General features: G+C 45.3%; 1 protein-coding gene across 2 annotated transcripts in view; it reads left to right on the top strand.

Annotated features, from left to right (window-relative positions):
• Positions 1-21,639, top strand: part of PDZD2 (PDZ domain containing 2) — a 251,641-nt gene that overhangs the window by 51,974 nt on the left and 178,028 nt on the right. For both annotated transcript variants that reach the window (XM_079994649.1, XM_079994650.1), the window contains exon 2: positions 15,511-16,373. In XM_079994649.1, coding sequence (XP_079850775.1) covers positions 15,898-16,373 — 476 coding nt within the window. In that variant the 5' untranslated portion in view covers positions 15,511-15,897. The remainder of the gene's footprint in view (positions 1-15,510; positions 16,374-21,639) is intronic.

The raw sequence follows: 21,639 nt of genomic DNA on the forward strand, positions 1-21,639 counted from the left end.
GGAGCTGCATACAGCAGCTCACTACATGAACTACATGGAAATTTCTACCATGTTGTTGCAACTCCATATATGTTCACAATGACATGAAATCCCATGTGCTGGATAAGTCACTGTCTGTGAACGACTTGGTTTTCTGCTTGGGTCTCTTTCCTCTCATAAAGTAAAAGTAAAGGACCCCTGGACAGTTAAGTCCAGCCAAAGGCGACTGTGGGGTTGCAGCGCTCATCTCACTTTCAGGCCGAGGGAGCCGGCGTTTGTCCACAGCTTTCCGGGTCATGTGGCCAGCATGATTAAACCGCGTCTGGCGCAACGGAAACCATGATGGAAACCAGAGCACATGGAAACGCCGTTTACCTCCCCGCTGCTGTGATACCTATTTATCTACTTGCACTGGTGTGTTTTCAAACTGCTAGGTTGGCAGGAGCTGGGACAGAGCAATGGGAGCTCACCTTGTCGAGAGGATTCAAACTGCCGACCTTCTGATCAGCAAGCCCAAGAGGCTCCGTGGTTTAGCCCACAGCACCACCCGTGTCCCTTTCCTCTCATAAAGGAGCATTCAAACATCTGATTTCTCAACTTTCAATTTGGTTTCATCTATTATTCTTAGGATTTTGCCACCTCCCTTAATTTATTGCTTACATTCTGGATTTCCTTCCCAAGGGAAGCTCAAACTGGCACGCAGAAACAGCTCAATTAATGCAGACTGTGAGAATAAACAATGTTAAATTAAACAAATTAAAGCCACATTCAGGTCAAGTAGTATTTTAAAAATCCCATTGAAAGCCATAAGAATTAGTTCAGTGAGAAGGATTCTCCTATTCACCTTGATGACCCTTCCCCATGCTCCAGTGAGGAGTTTCATCAAAGCTTCATCCAAAGTGCATACAAGGGCACAGACATTTAGAGCAAATGGTTGCAGTGGTGACCTATGTCGTGAGGTGGAACCGCTGTCTCCTCGCCATTACGCTGCCACCCCATCCAGGTAAGCTGCAGCAACATCAATGGCAGGAGGTGTCAGGGATGGACTGGACAAAGAGGAGTGGTTGGAGGCACTAGCCAGGGAAGCCCCCAGGGGAAACCACAGAGGAGGAAGGCTCAGAGCCAGGGGATTGGTGGTGGGACACTGAGAAGAGGTCAGAGGGAGAAGATTGGGAGGAGGTGCCAACGGGTGAAGAGGCAACAGGGTTTAGTGAGCAGGAGGAACCTGTGACAGGGAGCAGTTCAGACTCTGAGGCTGAAGCAGAGGAGGGGCGGTGATCAAGAGGCTGCTGAAGAATTTGGGGGCTCTCCCTGTTTTGTTCTCCTCCACCCTGGTTTCCAAGAATGCAAGGATAATGAGGGCAGAACCAGAAGTGCACAGATGCACTTTGAGACTGCTTGGGAAACATCCGGAAAAGGGTGGAATCTTCAGTCCTAGCAACTGCTCCATAGAGGCAAGATCTACTGGGAAGGGTTGCTGAGTTGTATGCTGTTTGCTTGAACAAAGAGCTAACTTCACTGACAACAGAGCCCTGCGTCTTTCACGCTGACCTGCGTCTGACTCCAGGCCTGACGGTATATTCCAGATGTTGTTGGCCTGCAGCTCCTATCATGCTCAGCCAACATGGCCAGTGGAGAGGGATGATGGGAGTTGTAGTCCAACAACATGTGGAGAGCATGACATTGGCTACGTCTCTCTTGGAGCTGAGATATTGCCCTCACTGCTCCCAAATTCGTGACTGATAAATTGCCTTACTGCTGCTTGTGAAGGCCAGGTTTTAAAATGCATAAGAGGAAGAAATTGGGCACAAATGAAAAACTGCATCATCTAGGCAGTCTCTCTCCTGGAAAAGAAGAAGGGGGGAAGAAAACATGGCAGCTTTTGTGAAGCCTTTTGGCCCACTTCAGTTTCAAACAATTTTTCATGGGTAAATATTTAACAGATAAAATTTATAAACCCAGAAAGGCTTGGGGGGGGGGGAGGAACATATGGAAATGGTTCTTTATGCTGATGTAAAAAAAAATAAAGAAAAAGAGAGGGAAAATAAAAAGGCACTTCAGAATTAAGAAATGATCCCAAAAGACTTTACGGCATTTTCAAAGGAGAGAGGGAGAAAATTTTGCACATAAAGCAAGGGGAAATGGATTTTTGAGTAACAATAGGGACATAAACCAAAATGAAAATTGAGGCTAAATGTCACCCTTCTCTTCTCCCCATCCCCTTCTCTCCGCTGGTTGCATTTCCTCCAGACCCAGGCACTCAGCAATATTTTTATCCTTCCCTCCTGACACTTTTCAAAGCCTCATTTTGCGCCCTAATTTCTTTGTGAGGTCTGAAGAAGTTGAATTAATTTTTAATGTTAAATGCACAGATTTTTTTTTTTTCTGGGGGTGGGGTGCAGGGAAGAGATGGAATTGTAAACGTATGAGTAGGATTTTGTGACTTGTTGGGGCAGGGAATGAGACTCCTGGCAGAGAAGCAACTCCAAAAGACTCTGTGACATCAAGAATTTCCTTCCAGAATTTTAAACAGTCCGGAGGGATGGTAAATGCAGAGATAATCGGGGAGCTCTTGATTTTTTATTAACTCTGGTGCTAAACCGTTTATAATAAAAAACCATTCCAAAGTATCTTTTTTAAAAATTCGCATTCTCCCTCCCCCTCCCCCCCCAAAAAAAACTGTGGAAAGAGCCTACTTAATATAAGACATGAAACTGAAGGCTGTTTCCTTATCAAAGCTTTGCAGCCGACTGTGCATTATCAAAGGGCTGCTTCCAGGACTTAATTTGAACTGGGGCTTACCAGACTCCTGTTTTTGAAATTACCTGGAACATGAGAGAAGCAACAATAAAAGAAAATCCTGCCTCTGAGCATGGGCGGAGTGCTTTCCTCCTGCCGGGGACGATTGCTTCTTCCAGGTCATTTCATACCTGAGTTCTTGGTACTACTGTGTGAAATACGTGTATTAATAATGATAATAATAATACTGTCCATACTGTGTTGACTGCAAAGTCTGCATGTATAAATCATGGTTCTCCCCTCCTTCCAGCTACATATGATTTGGAAGGGGTTGGAAAATTTAGAAGTGTGTGATTTGGGAGAAAACGTGTGCAAAAAAAATTGTAAGTACACATTGAAATATGGTTTTCGGTGCAGATTTTTTCTTTAAAAAGCGCAGATCCAGTTCCCACACCTAGTACAGTGGTACCTCTGGTCATGTACTTAATTCGTTCTGGAGGTCCGTTCTTAACCTGAAACTGTTCTTAACCTGAGGTACCACTTTAGCTAATGGGGCCTCCTGCTGCCGCTGCGCAATTTCTGTTCTCATCCTGAAGCAAAGTTCTTAACCCGAGGTATTATTTCTGGGTTAGCGGAGTCTGTAACCTGAAGCGTCTGTAACCCGAGGTACCACTGTATAGGGTGGCGTTCAACAGAGTTGGCCTGCCTGCATAACAGACTTTGGTTCGCATAAGTGATGTTTACCTTTCCCCTCTTCTCTTCTTCTTCTTTTTTTTTATATAATTTTTTTTATTAAAGTTTATCATACCATCCCCTCTTCTCTTCTGCAGCTCTCTGTGTACCCCTAATATGCAGGTGGTGCTGTGGTCTAAACCACTGAACCTTTTGGGCTTGCCAATCGGAAGGTTGGCGGTTCGAATCCCCGCGATAGAGTAAGCTCCCATTGCTTTGTCCCAGATCCTGCCAACCTAGCAATTTGAAAGCACACCAGTGCAAGTAGATAAATAGGTACCGCTGCGGCGGGAAGGTAAACATTGTTTCCATGCACTCTGTTTCCATTATGGTGTTCCGTTGCGCCAGAAGCTTTTTAGTCATTCTGGCCACTTGATCCGGGAAGCTGTCCATGGACAAACGCCGGCTGCCTCAGCCTGCAAGTGAGATGAGCGCTGCACCCGATGGTTTCCTTTGACTGGACTTAACCGTCCAGGGGTCCTTTACCTTTTACCTATTACAGAAAGTAAGGGAACCTTCTGGAACAGACTGGGTGTTTCTGTGGGGTTGCAGAGGAGGAAAGGAAGGAGAGGTCCTCTCATGTCTGCCGGGACAACATTGTAAGCTGTCCATATTTTTGCTGTGTTTTTCTTGTTTCTTATTAGGATTTCTAATTATGCATCTGCTGAATATAGGCCTCTGGCTGCATGTGGGTAATTAAAACCGCATGTTGTTGATAATGTAACACCAAATCCAAGAATAAGAGGCAAGATGAAAACCAAAGATTTAAAGCTGATTTGTACTTCTGCATGCATGAGCATGAACTTTGTTGTTGTTGTTTAGTCGTTTAGTTGTGTCCGACTCTTCGTGACCCCATGGACCAGAGCACACCAGGCACTCCTGTCTTCCACTGCCTCCCGCAGTTTGGTCAGACTCATGCTGGTAGCTTCGCGAACACTGTCCAACCATCTTGTCCTCTGTCGTCCCCTTCTCCTTGTGCCCTCCATCTTTCCCAGCATCAGGGTCTTTTCCAGGGAGTCTTCTCTTCTCATGAGGTGGCCCAGGTATTGGAGCCTCAGCTTCAGGATCTTTCCTTCCAGGGAGCACTCAGGGCTGATTTCCTTAAGAATGGAGAGGTTTGATCTTCTTGCAGTCCATGGGACTCTCAAGAGTCTCCTTCAGTACCATAATTCAAAAGCATCAATTCTTTGGCGATCAGCCTTCTTTATGGTCCAGCTCTCACTTAGCCATACAGAATTCCTTCACTGGTTTTGCCCAAATCTTATTTGTTGAGGGCAAGCAATGGCTTTTGCCCTGCTTATGGGCTTCCTAGAAGCATCTGGCTTGCAACACTTGGAAACAGGATACTGGACTAAATGGATCTGTGATCATCTGCTAAGCTTTTCCTATGTCGGCTCTAAAAAGATTGACTTGGAGAGTAACATTTAAGGCTTGACATCATTCACTAAGGTGTTTTGGCCTGTTATATTCTCATAAACCTGGAGAGGGGGTGGTAAACTATTTTTTAAAAATGACTGGGTTTCAAAGCACACTTGGAACTTATAAATATGGTGAGCACCTCTTTCCAAGGCAGGAAAATGATAAACGCAGTATATGGTCTGTTTGGCTTCACTGTATGACTTCCTGAACTAGAAAATAGTAGCTGTGCCCCTTCTAAGGGTTCAAAATTGTGTTGGTGTTTGAGTGTGCATTGTGTACTTTAGTTTAATGTCACACAGACCAGAGCCCTGCTCAGGTGTTTAGTCCTGAACAAGAAATGCAAACACTGTTGCAGATACTAATATTGCATAACCTGAAGCGACTGGATGCACAAAAACAGACTCCTTTTGGAAATAAAACATTGTCAAAGCTCATCAGTTTAATTAAAGCTTCACTTCCAGAACTTTCTTCAAAACAGAACGAAAAACAGCAAATGGTATATCCAAAATATCCATAAGATCATGTGCAATTCCAGCACAGGCTCAGCTTCTTATAAAATATGAAATATTCCAAACAGATCTCAAATCTGAGCTGTGTCTCTCCTTACAGTCTCCATTTTGCCTGGAGCTGTATTCACTCACTAGAGAGGGTCATTTACACGTCCTTACTTCCACAGACCCCAAGAACAAAGACTCAGCCACCACCCTTCCAAGATTATGAATTTGCAATTGTGAACTAAGGTTAAACACTCAAGTTCTAGCTAGCAGAGAACAACAGTTAATTATCAACCCATCAATGAATTCAGAGACCACTTAGTATACTTAAGTGGAATTTCCCCACATTAAAACCTTCAGTAATACACATTTAGGCATTCCCCATTTCAGTGTCAATTAAATAATTATACTTGACAAGCCCTTTTGCACCATCCCTGCTTGCTACACTCCATGCCTCCCTTTCTGAGTGGGAAGATCTGAAGGGTGGATGCATTTGGCTGAATGTGCTTGGAAGATTCACCGTCAGGAACTTTGGTCATGCATGGACCATGGAGAGACTTTTAAGCTCACTTGGCTGAACATACATAGAAGTTTAATAATAATAATAATAATAATAATAATAATAATATCTTTATTGTCATTGCCCCCTCTCAGGGACAACAAAATTTAGAGTTTCTCCTCTTTTCAGACCTACATGCTCAATGCAGGACGTGTGGGGCTGGGGCATTGTGCATGGCCCCACAACCCCTATATACATTGACATTCCTTATTCAGGGCAGTAACACCTCAACAGGGCTACAGAAAATGCAGACACTTCGGCCATTGATAAGAGAGCCGGTGTGGTGCAGTGGTTAGAGTGCTGCGCTTGGACCCAGGAGACCAGGGTTCAAATTCCCACTCAAACAGAAAGCTCACTGGGTGATCTTGGGGCAGTCACCGTCTCTCAGCCTAACCTACCTCACAGAGTTGTTGTGTGGATAAAAATGGGCAGGACAAACAAGTATGTGTGCCACCTTGGAGGAAGGATGGGTTATTAATATGATAAATAAATAAAATGAAATGTATTTAGAGTGAAAGCCTTGATGTGTCTGCTCAGAGGTAAGATCAACTGATTTCAATGTGGCTTACTCCCATGTCAGTGTACGTAGGTTTGCAACCTTAGTTGATTATTCGTCCCCTGATTAAATTACAGTGATACCTCGGGTTACAGACGCTTCAGGTTACAGACTCCGCTAACCCAGAATTAGTACCTTAGGTTAAGAATTTTGCTTCAGGATGAGAACAGAAATCGCACGGGGCAGCAGGAGCCCCCATTAGCTAAAGTGATGTCTCAGGTTAAGAACGGACCTCCAGAACGAATTAAGTTCTTAACCCAAGGTACCACTGTACATTTGAAGAGATTTACTTTTCACCCGCATCTCAGTATGATTCATTTTTGAGATTTTGGAGAGAAAAGCTTAATAAATATGGACACAATCTACTGTTGAAAGGAAAGGCAATCTTTTTTTTATTTCAAGTATTCAACAAAACTGCGTTAAAAATGTGCCCTGCTAACCCTCTGCCCTAACCTATTAAAGTTCCCCTTCATTGATTGATCAACTAAAGCTTCCTTTGGTTTTAATCTACTCATTTAAATAGATCAGCGCAAGCCTATTTAAGTGCCTCTTTCTGAAAGCCGCTTGAGGAATTCTTGCTCCACACAGAAATGGGTGGAAAGGTTTCCAGGAGGATAAGTGAATTTGCATTCCACCCAACAAAGCTCACACCCTAAGTTCATTAAAGGTGACGCATGGATTTGAAAACCAGGAGAGTAAACAGCTCTGAAATCCGGGTGTGAAGGCAGTAATAGCCTCACCCCTTCGCTCCTGGAATGGGAAGCCTACACTTTGTAGGTTCCTTAAGGTTAGCCTTTAAGAGAAACCACACAGCCTGACAACATCAAATCAGAGCCATATGGGACATTTGCCTTACACATTGCTAGGAAAAGCTCGTGTGCAAATGAGCAGAGTAATGCCACACATTATGGAGGAGACTCTTGAGAGTCCCATGGGCTGCAAGAAGATCAAACCTCTCCATTCTGAAGGAAATCAGCCCTGAGTGCTCACTGGAAGGACAGATCCTGAAGCTGAGGCTCCAATACTTTGGCCACCTCATGAGAAGAGAAGACTCCCTGGAAAAGACCCTGATGCTGGGAAAGATGGAGGGCACAAGGAGAAGGGGACGATAGAGGACGAGATGGTTGGACAGTGTTCGCAAAGCTACCAGCATGAGTTTGACCAAACTGCGGGAGACAGTGGAAGACAGGAGTGCCTGGCGTGCTCTGGTCCATGGGGTCACGAAGAGTCGGACATGACTAAATGACTAAACAACAACTATGCCGCACACACAACTGCTTGCTTGTCCAAACTCTATGGGCAGTTCATCAAACCAATTCAGGTTCAGTTGTACCTTGGGTTACATACGCTTCAGGTTACAGACTCCGCTAAGCCAGAAATAGTACCTCGAGTTAAGAACTTTGCTTGAGGATGAGAACAGAAAGCGTGTTCTGGCGGCGCAGCGGCAGCAGGAGGCCCCATTAGCTAAAGCGGTGCTTCAGGTTCAGAACAGTTTCAGGTTAAGAACGGACCTCCGGAACGAATTAAGTACTTAACCTGAGGTGCCACTGTATTTGCAAAGTAAAGAAAATGGTTTGGAGCCACAGAATTCTTTCCGGATGAAGACATATGCAGCAATTTAAAGTGTGATGGAAGTGATGTCATGTGCTGCCTTGAAAGCAACACATGAATGCGTGTTCAGATGTCTTCCCTTAGCACCTAAAACCTTGCATCTGCCACAGAAGCTTTTCATTCCCCATGAGCTTTCGATTAGAGGCAGGATCTGTGAACGTAGGTACATAGGGAAGCGGCCTTTGCACAGAGTTCAGACCATTGCGGCATCTAATTTAGTGTTCTGATGGTGCCTCTCTCACATTTCAGACCGGAAGCATTCCCAGCACCACCTGGGGATCCTGCAAATTGAACCTGGGACCTTCTGCATGCAAAGCAGACGATATACCACTGAGCTACAGCTCTTTCCCTATTTATTTTGTTCTTTCCCATCTAAAAGAACGGGGCAGCTTATGCTTCTGTGTGCATTAGACATGCTGTAGTCTTCAGCCTTTCCAGACCCACGATTCAACTTCAACCCAGACATGTGTATGGGGATTCATTTCTCTTTTCTTTTATAGGAACGCAGGTGGCGCTGTGGGTTAAACCACATAGCCTAGGACTTGCCGATCAGAAGGTTGGCGGTTCGAATCCCCACGACGGGGTGAGCTCCCATTGCTCGGTCCCTGCTCCTGCCAACCTAGCAGTTCGAAAGCACGTCAAAGTGCAAGTAGATAAATAGGTACTGCTCCGGTGGGAAGGTAAACGGCGTTTCCGTGTGCTGCTCTGGTTCACCAGAAGCGGCTTAGTCATGCTGGCCACATGACCCGGAAGCTGCACACCGGCTCCCTCGGCCAATAAAGCGAGATGAGCGTCGCAACCCCAGAGTCGGTCACGACTGGACCTAATGGTCAGGGGTCCCTTTACCTTTACTTTAGAGCTGCTGTTGGTCTTTACCCAAGACCAGGCTAGTAGTGCTCCAACCATGCACTGATGGGAGTTGTAGCCCAAAACATGGAAGGTACCAGGTTGCCAAAGGCTGCTATATGCCATGAATGCAGCACTGTTTGCTATGTTCAGTGGACCACAGTATTAGGCCGAAATGAATGTGCAGCATAATGAATATTTTTTATTAACTTGTGCTGACATGGGCGCGGGGGGGGGGGACAACGCACTGGAAATTGTCAATAAAGATAATATCTTTAAGTTCCAACCATTCCTCTGAAAGTCTTGTTTGGCATTGATGCTGATGAACCCTTACAGCCGATCGCTAGAAAACTGTTTCCAGCCTTGTGATGATCGGATCAAATTGAGGGCAATTACATTAATAGATTTTGGAAGTATTTATGTTGGAAGTCCATCTCGTTGCAGCTGGTAATAATTTTTACTAGTCTTTTGTCTTCCCACAGTTTAAGAGAGCTGTTGATTGAGTTCAGCGTCTGGGGTGCCAGGCTCTGTGCAGCTAGTTCAGCACATTCAGAGATCAAATACCACCCCCCTCAGGCCCACATGGCAAATCTTGAGGTGACTTGTGAGAGCACCTTATGATACGGCATGATGCTTCAAAATCCATGGAAATGGTTCTAGTCAGCATTAGGGCTAGGCGATATCTGGTTTTCATCATTGTGATATATCACCAGCTAAACATCATGGTATACCAAAATAATAATAATAATAATAATAATAATAATAATAATAATAATTTATTTATACCTTGCCCATCTGGCTGGGCTTCCCCAGCCACTCTGGGCGGCTTCCAAAAAATAATAATATTAAAATACTGTAATACATCAAACATTAAAAGCTTCCCTAAGTTTGAAATAAGGATGGAACTATGTAGAAGCATTGCCTGTCTTCATGGTTTTTCCTGCATTGTGGTTTTTGCTGGTCCTGCTCTTGTGATTTGCCGCTGAGCCTGCAGGGTTAACAGGGGTCGCAGGAATCAAGAGGAGGGTTGGCTTCACGGTTCGCCCCACATTGTGATTTTTGCATACATCATGATTTTCAATAAAGGTAAAGGACCCCTGGACAGTTAAGTCCAGCCAAAGGCGACTATGGGGTTCTGGCGCCCATCTTGCTTTCAGGCCGAGGGAGCTGGTGTTTGTCTGCAGACAGCTTTCTGGGTCATGTGGCCAGCATGACTAAACCACTTCTGGTGCAATGGGACACCGTGACAGAAACCAGAGTGCACGGAAACGCTGTTTACGTTCCCCCCGCAGCTGTACCTATTTCTCTACTTGCACTGGCGCAGGAGCTGGGACAGAACAACGGGAGCTCACCCTGTTGTGCAGATTCGAACTGCCGACCTTCTGATCAGCAAGCCCAAGAGGCTAAGTTGTTTAGACCACAGCACCACCCGCACCCCTGATTTGCAATATATTGTCCGTGTCTCAGCTACATTAGTCAAAAAACAACGCTTTGAATGCATTATAAACATGGAACACCAGATGATGTTCCAGAGCAAAAAATAAAATAAAAATCTGTGCTATTTTTACATAGTTTTTTCCTTTTGTTTTGACGATTTAATTTCTGACTTCTTTATAGTGGGTTTTTTCCTGTGTGTAGATCCCCCCAAGTAAAAAAAAAGAAAAGAAATGAAACCAATATCACGATATGGACTTGAAATTGGTTTTGGACAATCTGTCAATATACCTTCCAGTCCTACTGAGCTCATCCCTTCTGAGACCAATGACCTGACTCTGCAAAAGGCAGCATCCAGTCTTCCTAGGAAAGTGTCATTGAACTGTTGCTAACGCGTCTTGCTTGCCTGGACTGAGGTTTAGGTGTGTATGTACAAACCTCTGATATTTTTATATCTGGAATATTAAAGGTAAAGGGACCCCTGACCATTAGGTCCACTCGTGACCGACTCTGGGGTTGTGGCGCTCATCTCGCTTTATCGGCTGAGGGAGCTGGTGTACAGCTTCCGGGTCATGTGGCCAGCATGACTAAGCTGCTTCTGGCGAACCAAAGCAGCTCACGGAAACACCGTTTACCTTCCCGCCGGCGCAGTACCTATTTATCTACTTGGACTTTGATGTGCTTTCGAAGTGCTAGGTTGGCAGGAGCAGGGACCGAGCAACGGGAGCTCACCCCGTCGCGGGGATTCAAACCACCAACCTTTTGATTGGCAAGTCCTAGGCTCTGTGGTTTAACCCACAGCGCCACCCGCGTCCCTATCTGGAATATTAACCAGCTTTAAAGAAGTAAGAGTTACGTCTGTTACCCAACTGATGCCAGCCCCCTGCAGCCATGCCCACCACCTGTGTGAGGCCCCAGAAGATCTCATGTGAAGGAGTGCAGTCCTAAGACTGAAATCTCTCCCCCCCCCCACCCATAGAGGGGAAATTGCAAGGGAGTACAGCTCTGGGGCTTTTTTCAGAGCAGGAACAATGACATCATCTCCCAGAGCCTAGTGTACTGGCAAGTGAATGAGACGATGAAGAGGCTTTAAACTTTCACTATTGTTTGTGACAGAGGAGCATAGAGGCGAGAATGAGAAAAAATAATAAGGCAAAGCCTGCATACTTTGCTTTCTGTTCTTGGACCGGGGTTCCTATAAATAGTAACGCTTATCCTTTGCAAGGTGGTTTGCACTTTTAATTAAAAGCTAAAGGCTTCATTTCAGCTGGCTGAAGATCTTTTGTTCAAACTCAGTGTGTTTTACAGACAGAAGCTATGTAGTTAGGAGTAAACAGCCGCGAGTTCAATGGAGCTTATGCCCAGGAAACTATGCTAAGGATTGCAGTCATGCTGATCCTAATGGACTGGGTATTATGCTACGCACTGCTGTTTTCCAGAGTATTTGTGTGTATAAGAGAGAGAGAGAATGGATGTATTATTTGACTTTCGTTGGGAGAGTGACACTGGGAGCTATGAGAACAAACTTGTGCACTTCAAAATCTACTACACCTCTTCTAGGGTTCTTAGATTGATTTTGTGTGTATGTGTGTGTGTGTTTTGGAAGTACTACAGTGGAACCTCTGTTGTCAAACGTATTCCGTTCCGGAAGACCATTCAACTTCCAAAACGTTCGACAACTGAGGTGCAATTGCTGGTCGGCAAAATCAATTGAAAAAATGGAGAAATGTGCCTCAGAAGCTGTTCGAAAATGGAAGCATTCACTTCCAGGTTGCCGGTGTTAGAAATTGAAACATTTGAATTCCAAAGTTTTCAACAACTGAGGTTCCACTGTATAAAAAAGAAATAACCCCCTTGCATTTCATAGGATCATAGAATTGTCGGAAGGGACCCCAAGAGTATCTGTTTATAATCAGTATCCTAGATATGAATAGGAAGGAAAGTCGGTTTTGGAAAAGCAAGTAACAGTGATGGTGATCGAGGCATTCAATTACCTGATGTGGAATTCCACTTTATTGCATTTATAGATACTTTATGTATAAAAAATAATAATAAAATGTAATGAATACTTTGTTGGCATACCTCTGTCTTGGGAGACAATGGAGGAGTGTGCCTTTTGGGAGTGAAGTTGAACCTTTGGAAGGTTGCAGTGCCTGTGGCTGTAGCGACTGATACAGGAAAGACATGCTTTGTTGCAGCTGGGGCAGATGAAGGCATCTGGTTGTGCTGCTGCAGATGCTCCCCAGTGGTCATTTTTCTTCTGATCTCTGCTATGGATGCACAACCTGACTGTCTTCAGGCATTTTGGATGTCTGCAAGGACTGGGTTGATGTTGATGTAATTTATAATAAGCTAGATTTAATTGAGAGGGACGCGGCGGTTCAAATCCCCGGGACGGGGTGAGCTCCTGCCAACCTTGCAGTTCGAAAGCACCTCAAAGTGCAAGTAGATAAATAGGTACCGCTCCAGCGGGAAGGTAAACGGCTTCTCCGTGCGCTGCTCTGGTTCACCAGAAGTGGCTTAGTCATGTACACCAGCTCCCTCGGCCAATAAAGCAAGATGAGCGCTGCAACCCCAGAGTCGGTCATGACTGGACCTAATGGTCAGGGGTCCCTTTACCTTTAGATTTAATTGAGACATCTAATTAGTAGATTTATATCCTAATTTTAAAGCAAATACCTTCACAAAGTGGCAAGCTATACTACACAACTAAACAGCAATTGCGTGCCACAAAAAGCACAAGTGTGAAACACCCCAAATCCTTAAAATTGCCAATACAGTCAATTGCCCCAGCATTGCCACAAAATACAGTTCAAACAAAATTAAAACAAAACAATGCAGCCATTCCATTTCCGCATCCTGATTTAAGACCAGTGTATTCTATGCCTCCACAGGTGTTTTTTTGATTCCCTCACTGAAAAGTGTCCATGATCCTATGTAAAGTTCTGTATTCAGATTTTTGTCATACGTAAAATTCAGACTGAAAAAAATCACCAGAAACTTAAGCCCTCGATGTATGTTTTGAAATTAGAATTCATGAGCCCTTCGAAGAAATCCATAAGGGTTGGGGTTTTTTTGTTGTTTTTTTGTTGTTTTTGTTTCCTAAGCAACTTTATTATTGTGAACTTTTCCCACAGGAAGGGCTTGGGAAAAGAATTGAGCACATTTGCAGATGTGCCAGAACTTTTTTGATCCCTAATATTTCCAGATTCTTCATTTTTAAGTTCTAAGAGTGGTCACATGCAAATGTTATTCTTCCTTTGACGAAATTAGCAAATCTGTGATGATGGAGCAAATGCAAATATTGTATTGTGATTTCAAAGAGGTCTTCACAAAGAGGTTTTCAGCTGTTCAGTGTTCTGAAGAACCACATCTACATCTAACCATAGGTGGGACATCTGATTTGGCTTGGGAACCAGGTATGCACGAGGTCACGAGCCTTAACCTTTTACTTTCTACTGTGGTCCCAATCTAGTGAATGCCTGGGGGTGACGTGTGCCTGGGGGAGCTGCCATCTGCTTCGGTGGGTGATTTCCCCCGATGTAAATAGCATGGAAGACTGACTCCACGTTGGGACCTGCAGCAGAGGGCAAAAAAATCAAGTCCTCTTCACTTCCAATGGCAGGGTCCCCATCCAGATTATCTGTCCCTGCATCACCAACTGAGTTTAAGAAGCCTTTTCATGTAATGTCTATATTTCGTGAATGGTGTCTCACCTGGTTTGGTCTTCTAGAAGCTTTAGCATTAGCTAAACCACAGCCTGCTCTTTTGAGGAAGGTGAACAACACATTAAAAAACAATGTCAAAATGGGCTGAGCTTTGGATGTGTCTTTCAAAAATAGTACACAATCTTTCAAAAATAGTATCTGAAGAACGTATGCAAATAAATCAGATCTTGAAGAGTCAGCAATGGGCATTGTAATTACTTCCTTCTTTTTTAAAAAAATTCTCTCTCTATAAGCCAGGAAATTGGTACTGAGGACGCTTTTGATACTCCGCTGGGAGGGACGTAAAAGGAAGGAAGAGCTCAATTTGTTAGAGGGGATGAAACAAAACTTTGCATGTAATCAGGATATCCCAAAATGCTCTGGGACTGGTTTAATAAAGTAATCTTGAGAAATATTAGCGTTGCATTGTTCTTCTTCATGTATGCCCGCCTTTTAGATGTTATTCTTCTCCTTTCAGTGCTAGACTTGGTGCCAATTCAAAGACCCCTCTGTATCTCTGTTTGCAAGGTCAAAGGTAGCTTTCTGGAAACTTTCCTCATTCAGCTATTTGAGGATAATATGCAGTGAAAAAGAAAGATAGAAAATGTAGATTTGCAGGGAAATTGTAATTTATTTATTTTTTTGCCAAAATTATTCAGAGAAAGAGAAAACAATAATGGGTTGTATTCAAAGTCTCGTTAGTGCAAGGACTTTCACTTTCTCAGTCAACTGTTCTCTTCCTGTATCCCCCCTCCCTTGCACATCCCAAATCTACTACAGTGGTACCTCGGGGTAAGAACTTACCGTATTTTTCGCTCTATAACACGCACCCAACCATAACACGCACATAGTTTTTAGAGGAGGAAAATCCGTAGGCATGCCACCCGTAGGCATTCCCTCCATAACACGCACAGACATTTCCCCTTACTTTCTAGGAGGAAAAAAGTGAGTGTTATGGTGCAAAAAATACGGTAATTCATTCCGGAGGTCCGTTCTTAACCTGAAACTGTATTTAATCTGAGGTACCACTTTAGCTAATGGGGCCTCCCGCTGCTGCCGTGCCGCCGGAGAACGATTTCTGTTCTTATCCTGAAGCAAAGTTCTTAACCTGAGGTACTATTTCTGGGTTAGGTGAGTCTGTAACCTGAAGCGTATGTAACCTGAAGCGTATGTAACCCAAGGTACCACTGTATAAACATTTCCTTGTATTCCTGCTTGTGTTCCTCTTCTGTACTCTTTCCAGAACATGACTGATAACCCAAGAGTGTATTTTAAAAACACACAAATGAATAGAAAAACAGATTATAGAATTAACAAGAAAAGAGAATAACGTTAAGGAAAGCTTTCTCATTAATGAGCATTGCAGACAGCTCTCAAATCCCTTATTTGAGAGTGAGAATTATGGTTTTAACTGTGTTGTTTCCCCCTTTCTAGGTCAAGCAGGTGTTGATGAATGCGGAGGAGCAATTATGGTCACTGCTGGTGGAGCAGCGAGTGCCTGAGCGATTTCTGTGCGGACAGCTGTGGAAAGAGCCAAACCTCTGCTTCCTTCCTCTTCTCGCTGAATCCTCCAGAGCCATTGTGTTCATTCTTTTTAATTAAAAAGCCTGCTCTGTTATCTTTGGCTAAACCGGCAGAAAAGAGGGAACTTTTTCATTCCTGTTATTTTATTTCGGGCTCCCTCCCTTACTTTCGGTTTCCCTTAGTATGGCGGCTGATGAAGCGCAGAACTACCTTGATCCCGAAAGGTGCGTTGATCAAATCTCGACCACCCAATCCAGGAACAAGTTCATCACGTAATGGGACCCTGCCGTGGCCACAATGCCCATCACTCCGGAGAACGCCGTGCTGTTTCTTCCCATCCTTTACCGGTGGCTCCAAAACCATCTGAAGGAGGACGTGGAGGAGCCAGAACACAGACTTTGCCACTCTTCCATTAAGAAGTTGAGGGAATATATCCAGCTCAACTTCCCAATAGAGGAGGCCAAACTGCAACATGGTACTTGTTTTGTGGATATGGAGATCTGCACACTATACTTGACCAAGGATCCAGGAAAGACAGAGGCGCTCGGCCTAAGTTTTGGGAACATCCCTGCTCTGGGGGACTATGGTGAAAAGAGGAGAGTGGGGAGGAAGAGGAAGGGGCATAAGGGTCCTGTGCTGGACGTCGGAAGCATCTGGGTCACCGACTTAAAGAAAAACAGCCCTGCGGGGAAATGTGGAAAGGTTCGCTTGCGAGATGAGATCCTTTCGCTGAATGGACAATTGATGGTCGGAGTCGATATCAGCGGTGCAAGGTAGGAGGTTTCAAATAAACTTGGTTGGCATGCAAAATCATTGTGTTTAAACCATCTCTCTACCTAAGTAAAGGTAAAGGGACCCCTGACCATTAGGTCCAGTCGTGGCTGACTCTTGGGTTGTGATGCTCATCTTGCTTTACTGGCCAAGGGAGCCGGCGTGCAGCTTCCGGGTCATGTGGCCAGTATGACTAAGCCGCTTCTGGCGAACCAGAGCAGCACACAGAAACACCGTTTACCTTCCCACCAGAGTGGTACCTATTTATCTACTTGCGCTTTGACGTGCTTTCGAACTGCTAGGTTGGCAGGAGCAGGGACCGAGCAACGGGAGCTCACCCTGTCATGGGGATTTTAACTGCCGACCTTCTGATCGGCGAGTCCTAGGCTCTGTGGTTTAACCCACAGCGCCACCCGCGTCCCTTTTCTCTACCTAGGTAGCGATCTTAAATGAACCATTTTCCATCCATGCACTATCCCAGCGGTTCTCAACCTGTGGGTCCCCAGATGTTGTTGGACTGTAACTCCCATCATCCCTGAGCCTTGCTAGCTAGGGGTGATGGGAGTTGTAGTTCAACAACATCTGGGGACCCACAGGTTGAGGAAGGCTGCACTATCCCATGCTGATATAGTAGTGCATCTGGTATGTTTTGATCAACAAGGCAGAAACCGCAAATGTTCCACTTCCATCACCAGGGATCCAAAATGTGGGTTTCGTTAGCATAAACGGGGATACAGCTGGAAGTGCTTCCAAAGCCTGCTTGCAGATGTCTTGAAAGAGAACGGAGGAGTCATCACAACTCACCCCACTGGCTTGTAGTATCCACTGTTTTGGAGCTAGATGAACAATCAGTGCAGGCGTTGGGTGGGGAAAACATCAGGTGCAGTTTTGTGTGCTAATACTCCTTCAGGTCTCCGGTAGGAGTTGGGCCTTTGGCAAGGACAGAGTACTGAATCCTATTGGCTTTCCGCAGATTGCTGTGCTGTGTTAGTGTTGAGCCCAATAAGGACAGGGCAGGAATAGGAAACTTTTTATGCTTGCAAAGAGTCAAGGACGTGCTCACAAAACTATCGAGGTCCCCAAAGCAGCCGAGATGGTTTGGGGCCCTTTCAGGGATGTTCCCCCAGTGGCTCTAGCATCTTGGGGGTGGGGCTGGATATGGGAACATGCCTTGCCCCATTGCGCCAGGCCTGCATGCAATGGCCAGCAGGGCTGTCTTGAGGCTGCCCACAAATGCCACCGAATTATGCAAATATAGAAATGAATGCTGCGGAGGGTCTGTAGGAGTTGCGGGAAAACCTTATCGAAAGAGGAGGCAGATCTGAAGAGAAAAGAGCAGCCTGTGCGTGTCAAAGTACTTTAGGAATAAAGTCTTTTTTTCTTTCTGTTAAAGAGCTTTGCATTCTCCTTATTTGATCTGACACTTCCCTCTGGGCTTAGAGCACTGACACGTGCTACTTGGACTTAATTTCATTTTCCTTCTTAACAGGTGTGGGTTGCAAGCGAATGTCACATCCAGTGCCCTGCTCCTCTTCAGTGCCCTTTACCTTTTAAAATAAAATAAAATAAAATAAAATAAAATAAAATAAAATAAAATAAAATAAAATAAATAAAATAAAATAAAATAAAATAAAATAAAATAAAATAAAATAAAATAAAATAAAATAAAATAAAATAAAATAAAATAAAATAGTGCCCTCCTTTAAAGACAAGCTTCTGTGGGAACACAGCCTGTCAGGGAACTGCTATCGGAGCCAAGGGTGGTGGTAAGGCTCCCCAATGACGCTGGAGAGGGGACCAGCAAGGAGAGAGAGAGGGCTTCTGCTTGGGAAGGAAATAGACGTGACGCCAGGGAGAAAGGGGAGGCTGAGGGAGCTTCGGAGGGAAGGCTCAGGGACTGTTCCAGCGAGACCAGCGGGGAGAGCACAGGACCTCCCCTTGGGACGCCCACTCTGTGCAGAAAGCTTCCGTGCAGGGAAGCTAGGCGGCGACTGGGTGTCAAAGAACTTTTATGTTGGAGGAAATTCAGGAAACGCCCACTGACGGATTCTGCCAGTGATTGAGACAGTCACGGAATACTGACTGTCCAGCTGGGGGGAAAGTTTTAACCAAACTACTCAGCTTGGAGCAGTTTGCGCCTTACGCACGAGCAACCCCAAACCCCATTACACAGCCCATTAAGTTCTGCATGCCATAGAAATAGACATACGTTGCTTAGATTTTTCTGTAGGAGGTTGCTGTCCTAACATATGTGGTGACTCAGTAATTTCTCTACCTTCTTTGCAGAATCTTTGCGTAAGATCCTCTGAGGCACCTGTGTTAAATCAATAAATATATATTCATGTATACAGGCACCTCCCCACTTAACTCGGGGGTTAAGTTCCTGGGTACCGTGCATATACGTGAAATTGCATATTCAGTCATACCTTGGGTTACAGCCGCTTTTTGGGGGTTACTGACTGCCGAAACCCGGAAGTACTGGAGCGGGTTACTTCCGGGTTTCGGCGGTCGCACATGTGCAGAAGCTCTGAATTGTGTTTGCGCATGCGCAGAAGCACCAAATTGCAACCCGCGTATGTGCAGACGCGCCGCTGTGGGCTGTGAATGTGCATCCCGCACCAATCACGTTCACAACCTGAGCATCCACTGTAGTTGGGAATGCCACCTCAAAAGCCATTAAATGTCCTCCTTTCTCAACTCCCAACTCTCAACAAGCTTCAAAGGCTTATGGGATTGCAGCTGCAAAGGCCCCTGGGATTGCTAGCTGTTTTCCTGCTCTTTTCTCACTATTTTTTGGCAGATTCCCCACTCATTTTGGGCCCTTTTTGCATCATTTTGGAGTTTAATTATTATATACAGTATTTTTCCGTCTATAAGACTCCCTCATGTGTAAAATACCCCCTATTTTGGGGGACTCAGATTTATGAAAACGGGAGGAGATGTATCTGTGTATAAGATGCCCCCTAATTTTTGACATTTTAAAGGGGGAAAACCCTAGTCTTGGAAAAATAACGGTAATTATTTACTGGTGCTACACGTCTATGTGACTGCATGCAAGTCGAATACTCGTGGGGAAACGTGGGGAAACGCCTGCATCATCTACACTGACTGGCAGCAGATCTCCTGGCCACAGACTGATGTCCTGGGATTGTGCTATAAACTTCTACAGTGTAGACACGGGGGGGGGAGGAAGGTTGTATACAGTGATACCTCTGGTTACGTACTTAATTCGTTCCGGAGGTCCGTTCTTAACCTGAAACTGTTCTTAACCTGAAGCACCACTTTAGCTAATGGGGCCTCCCGCTGCCTCCGCACCGCCGGAGCACAATTTCTGTTCTCATCCTGAAGCAAAGTTCTTAACCCGAGGTACTATTTCTGGGTTAGCGGAGTCTGTAACCTGAAGCGTCTGTAACCTGAAGTGTATGTAACCCGAGGTGCCACTGTACTTCCAATATGTTTGTGCAGGTTCCTTCCCTACCCAGTACATAGGAAACTGCCTTACAGCAGGCCAGACTATTTCTCCAGTATTGCCCATTCTTACTGGCAGCGTTCAAAATTCTCATTGTTCTAGGTGCGTTTTGAGACAGCGAATTTCATTAGCGCGAGTAGTTTCTGAGTTCTGGGCACAGTACTGCACCTAAGATTTCAGCTTAAAACTGCAGTGTGGAAGGAAAGGAGGGCCTTTTTCTGCCTCCCCACTTCTAGCCACTCTCTGAAGACTGGAGAAGAGACCCTGTTGTGACGTGGGGTTTGTGATTTCAGCTCTCTTGACATAATATGCTGGAGACAGTTCTCTAGTAACGCTTCTTTATTAAAGCAACAAGACTGAAACCTGAGGAGGGGAGAGCTACATTTATAGGGACAGGGAACTAGCTAGAAAGGATACATTTTGGAGGGAACAAAATCAGGCAATCACAGTCCTGCCTTTTGGAGGGAACCAATAAGACAGAGGATCCAAATACAGCAGCTTAAATGAACCAATAGTAGCTGTACCCTCTGGAACCAAAAGGCAGTTACTTTACCCTAATGCAAATACAGACAATAATAATACAGATATAAAATCCTTTGACTCAATACACAACACCCCTCCCCCCCTAGTGAGCACAGCAGACGTAATCTCTCAGGTACTGTGGGGTCCTACAACTTCTACTTGATCTCCTGACAACAGGTGTTGCCAGTTCTGGATTGGGTGTCACCTGTGGTAGGGGGGCTGCTATAGGGGTTTCGTCAGGAACAGATGGAGTCCCAGACATCTCAGGGTCCCCTACCTGTACCTCGTCATCCTGAGGACTAGCAGACCCTGGTTCATTTGCTGAAGCCCCTGGTGATTGCACCTCTGGGCCATTTTCACTCTGGTCTTGCAGCTCTGCGTCGTTAGCCAGGGATGAATTATCAGACTCCTCCCTGCTGAGCGCCCGGCGCCTCAGCTGATCTATATGTCTCTTCTAAACTTGCCCATTTTCCAAGGTCACATAATAGGACACAGGTCCACTAGCCCGGGTGACCACACCAGCCACCCACCGCGAACCTCGTGAATAGTTCCTCACCCAGACCAGATCTTCAGGGGCGAAATACCTTGTTGTGTCAGTCTCAGCCTGGGGGTTTGCTCTTGAATTACGGTTTGGCATTTTATCGGGTGGACATAATCCAGCACCGTTACCAATCTTCTACCCAAGAGCAGCTCAGCTGGCAACTTGCCCGTCGCAGTACACGGCGTCGCATGCTGCAAAAATAACATTCGCGCGATGCGAGCTGACCAGTTACCCTCCATTAAGCGCGCAATGGATTCTTTGGCTGTTCTTACCATGCGCTCCGCCTGCCCATTGGAGGATGGGTGGAAGGGCGCGGATGTGACCCCTCTTATGAAGTTATCAGCCAAGAATGCCCTGAATTCTTGGGATACAAAAGCTGCCCCATTATCTGATACAATGGTCTCAGGTAACCCGTGGGTTGCAAACAGCTGCCTCAACACCTTGATTACGGCAGCTGATGCCATGCTAGGGACCATCGCCACTTCTAACCATTTGGAATATGCATCGACGATAACCAAAAAGACCTTCCCCTGGAATGGCCCAGCAAAATCTAAGTGCAGCTGGCTCCAGGGAGATCTGGACTGCTCCCACCAGTGAACTGGTGCTCTGGCCACTTCTGGCCGCACCTCTTGGCATGCCTTGCATGTTCGTACCCATTGTTCTATGTTCTGGTCCATTCCAGGCCACCACACATAAGATCGGGCTAGCGACTTCATCCTGACCATTCCCGGGTGTC

The sequence above is a fragment of the Podarcis cretensis genome (assembly GCF_951804945.1).
Source record: "Podarcis cretensis genome assembly, chromosome: 11".
Lineage (NCBI taxonomy): Eukaryota > Metazoa > Chordata > Lepidosauria > Squamata > Lacertidae > Podarcis > Podarcis cretensis.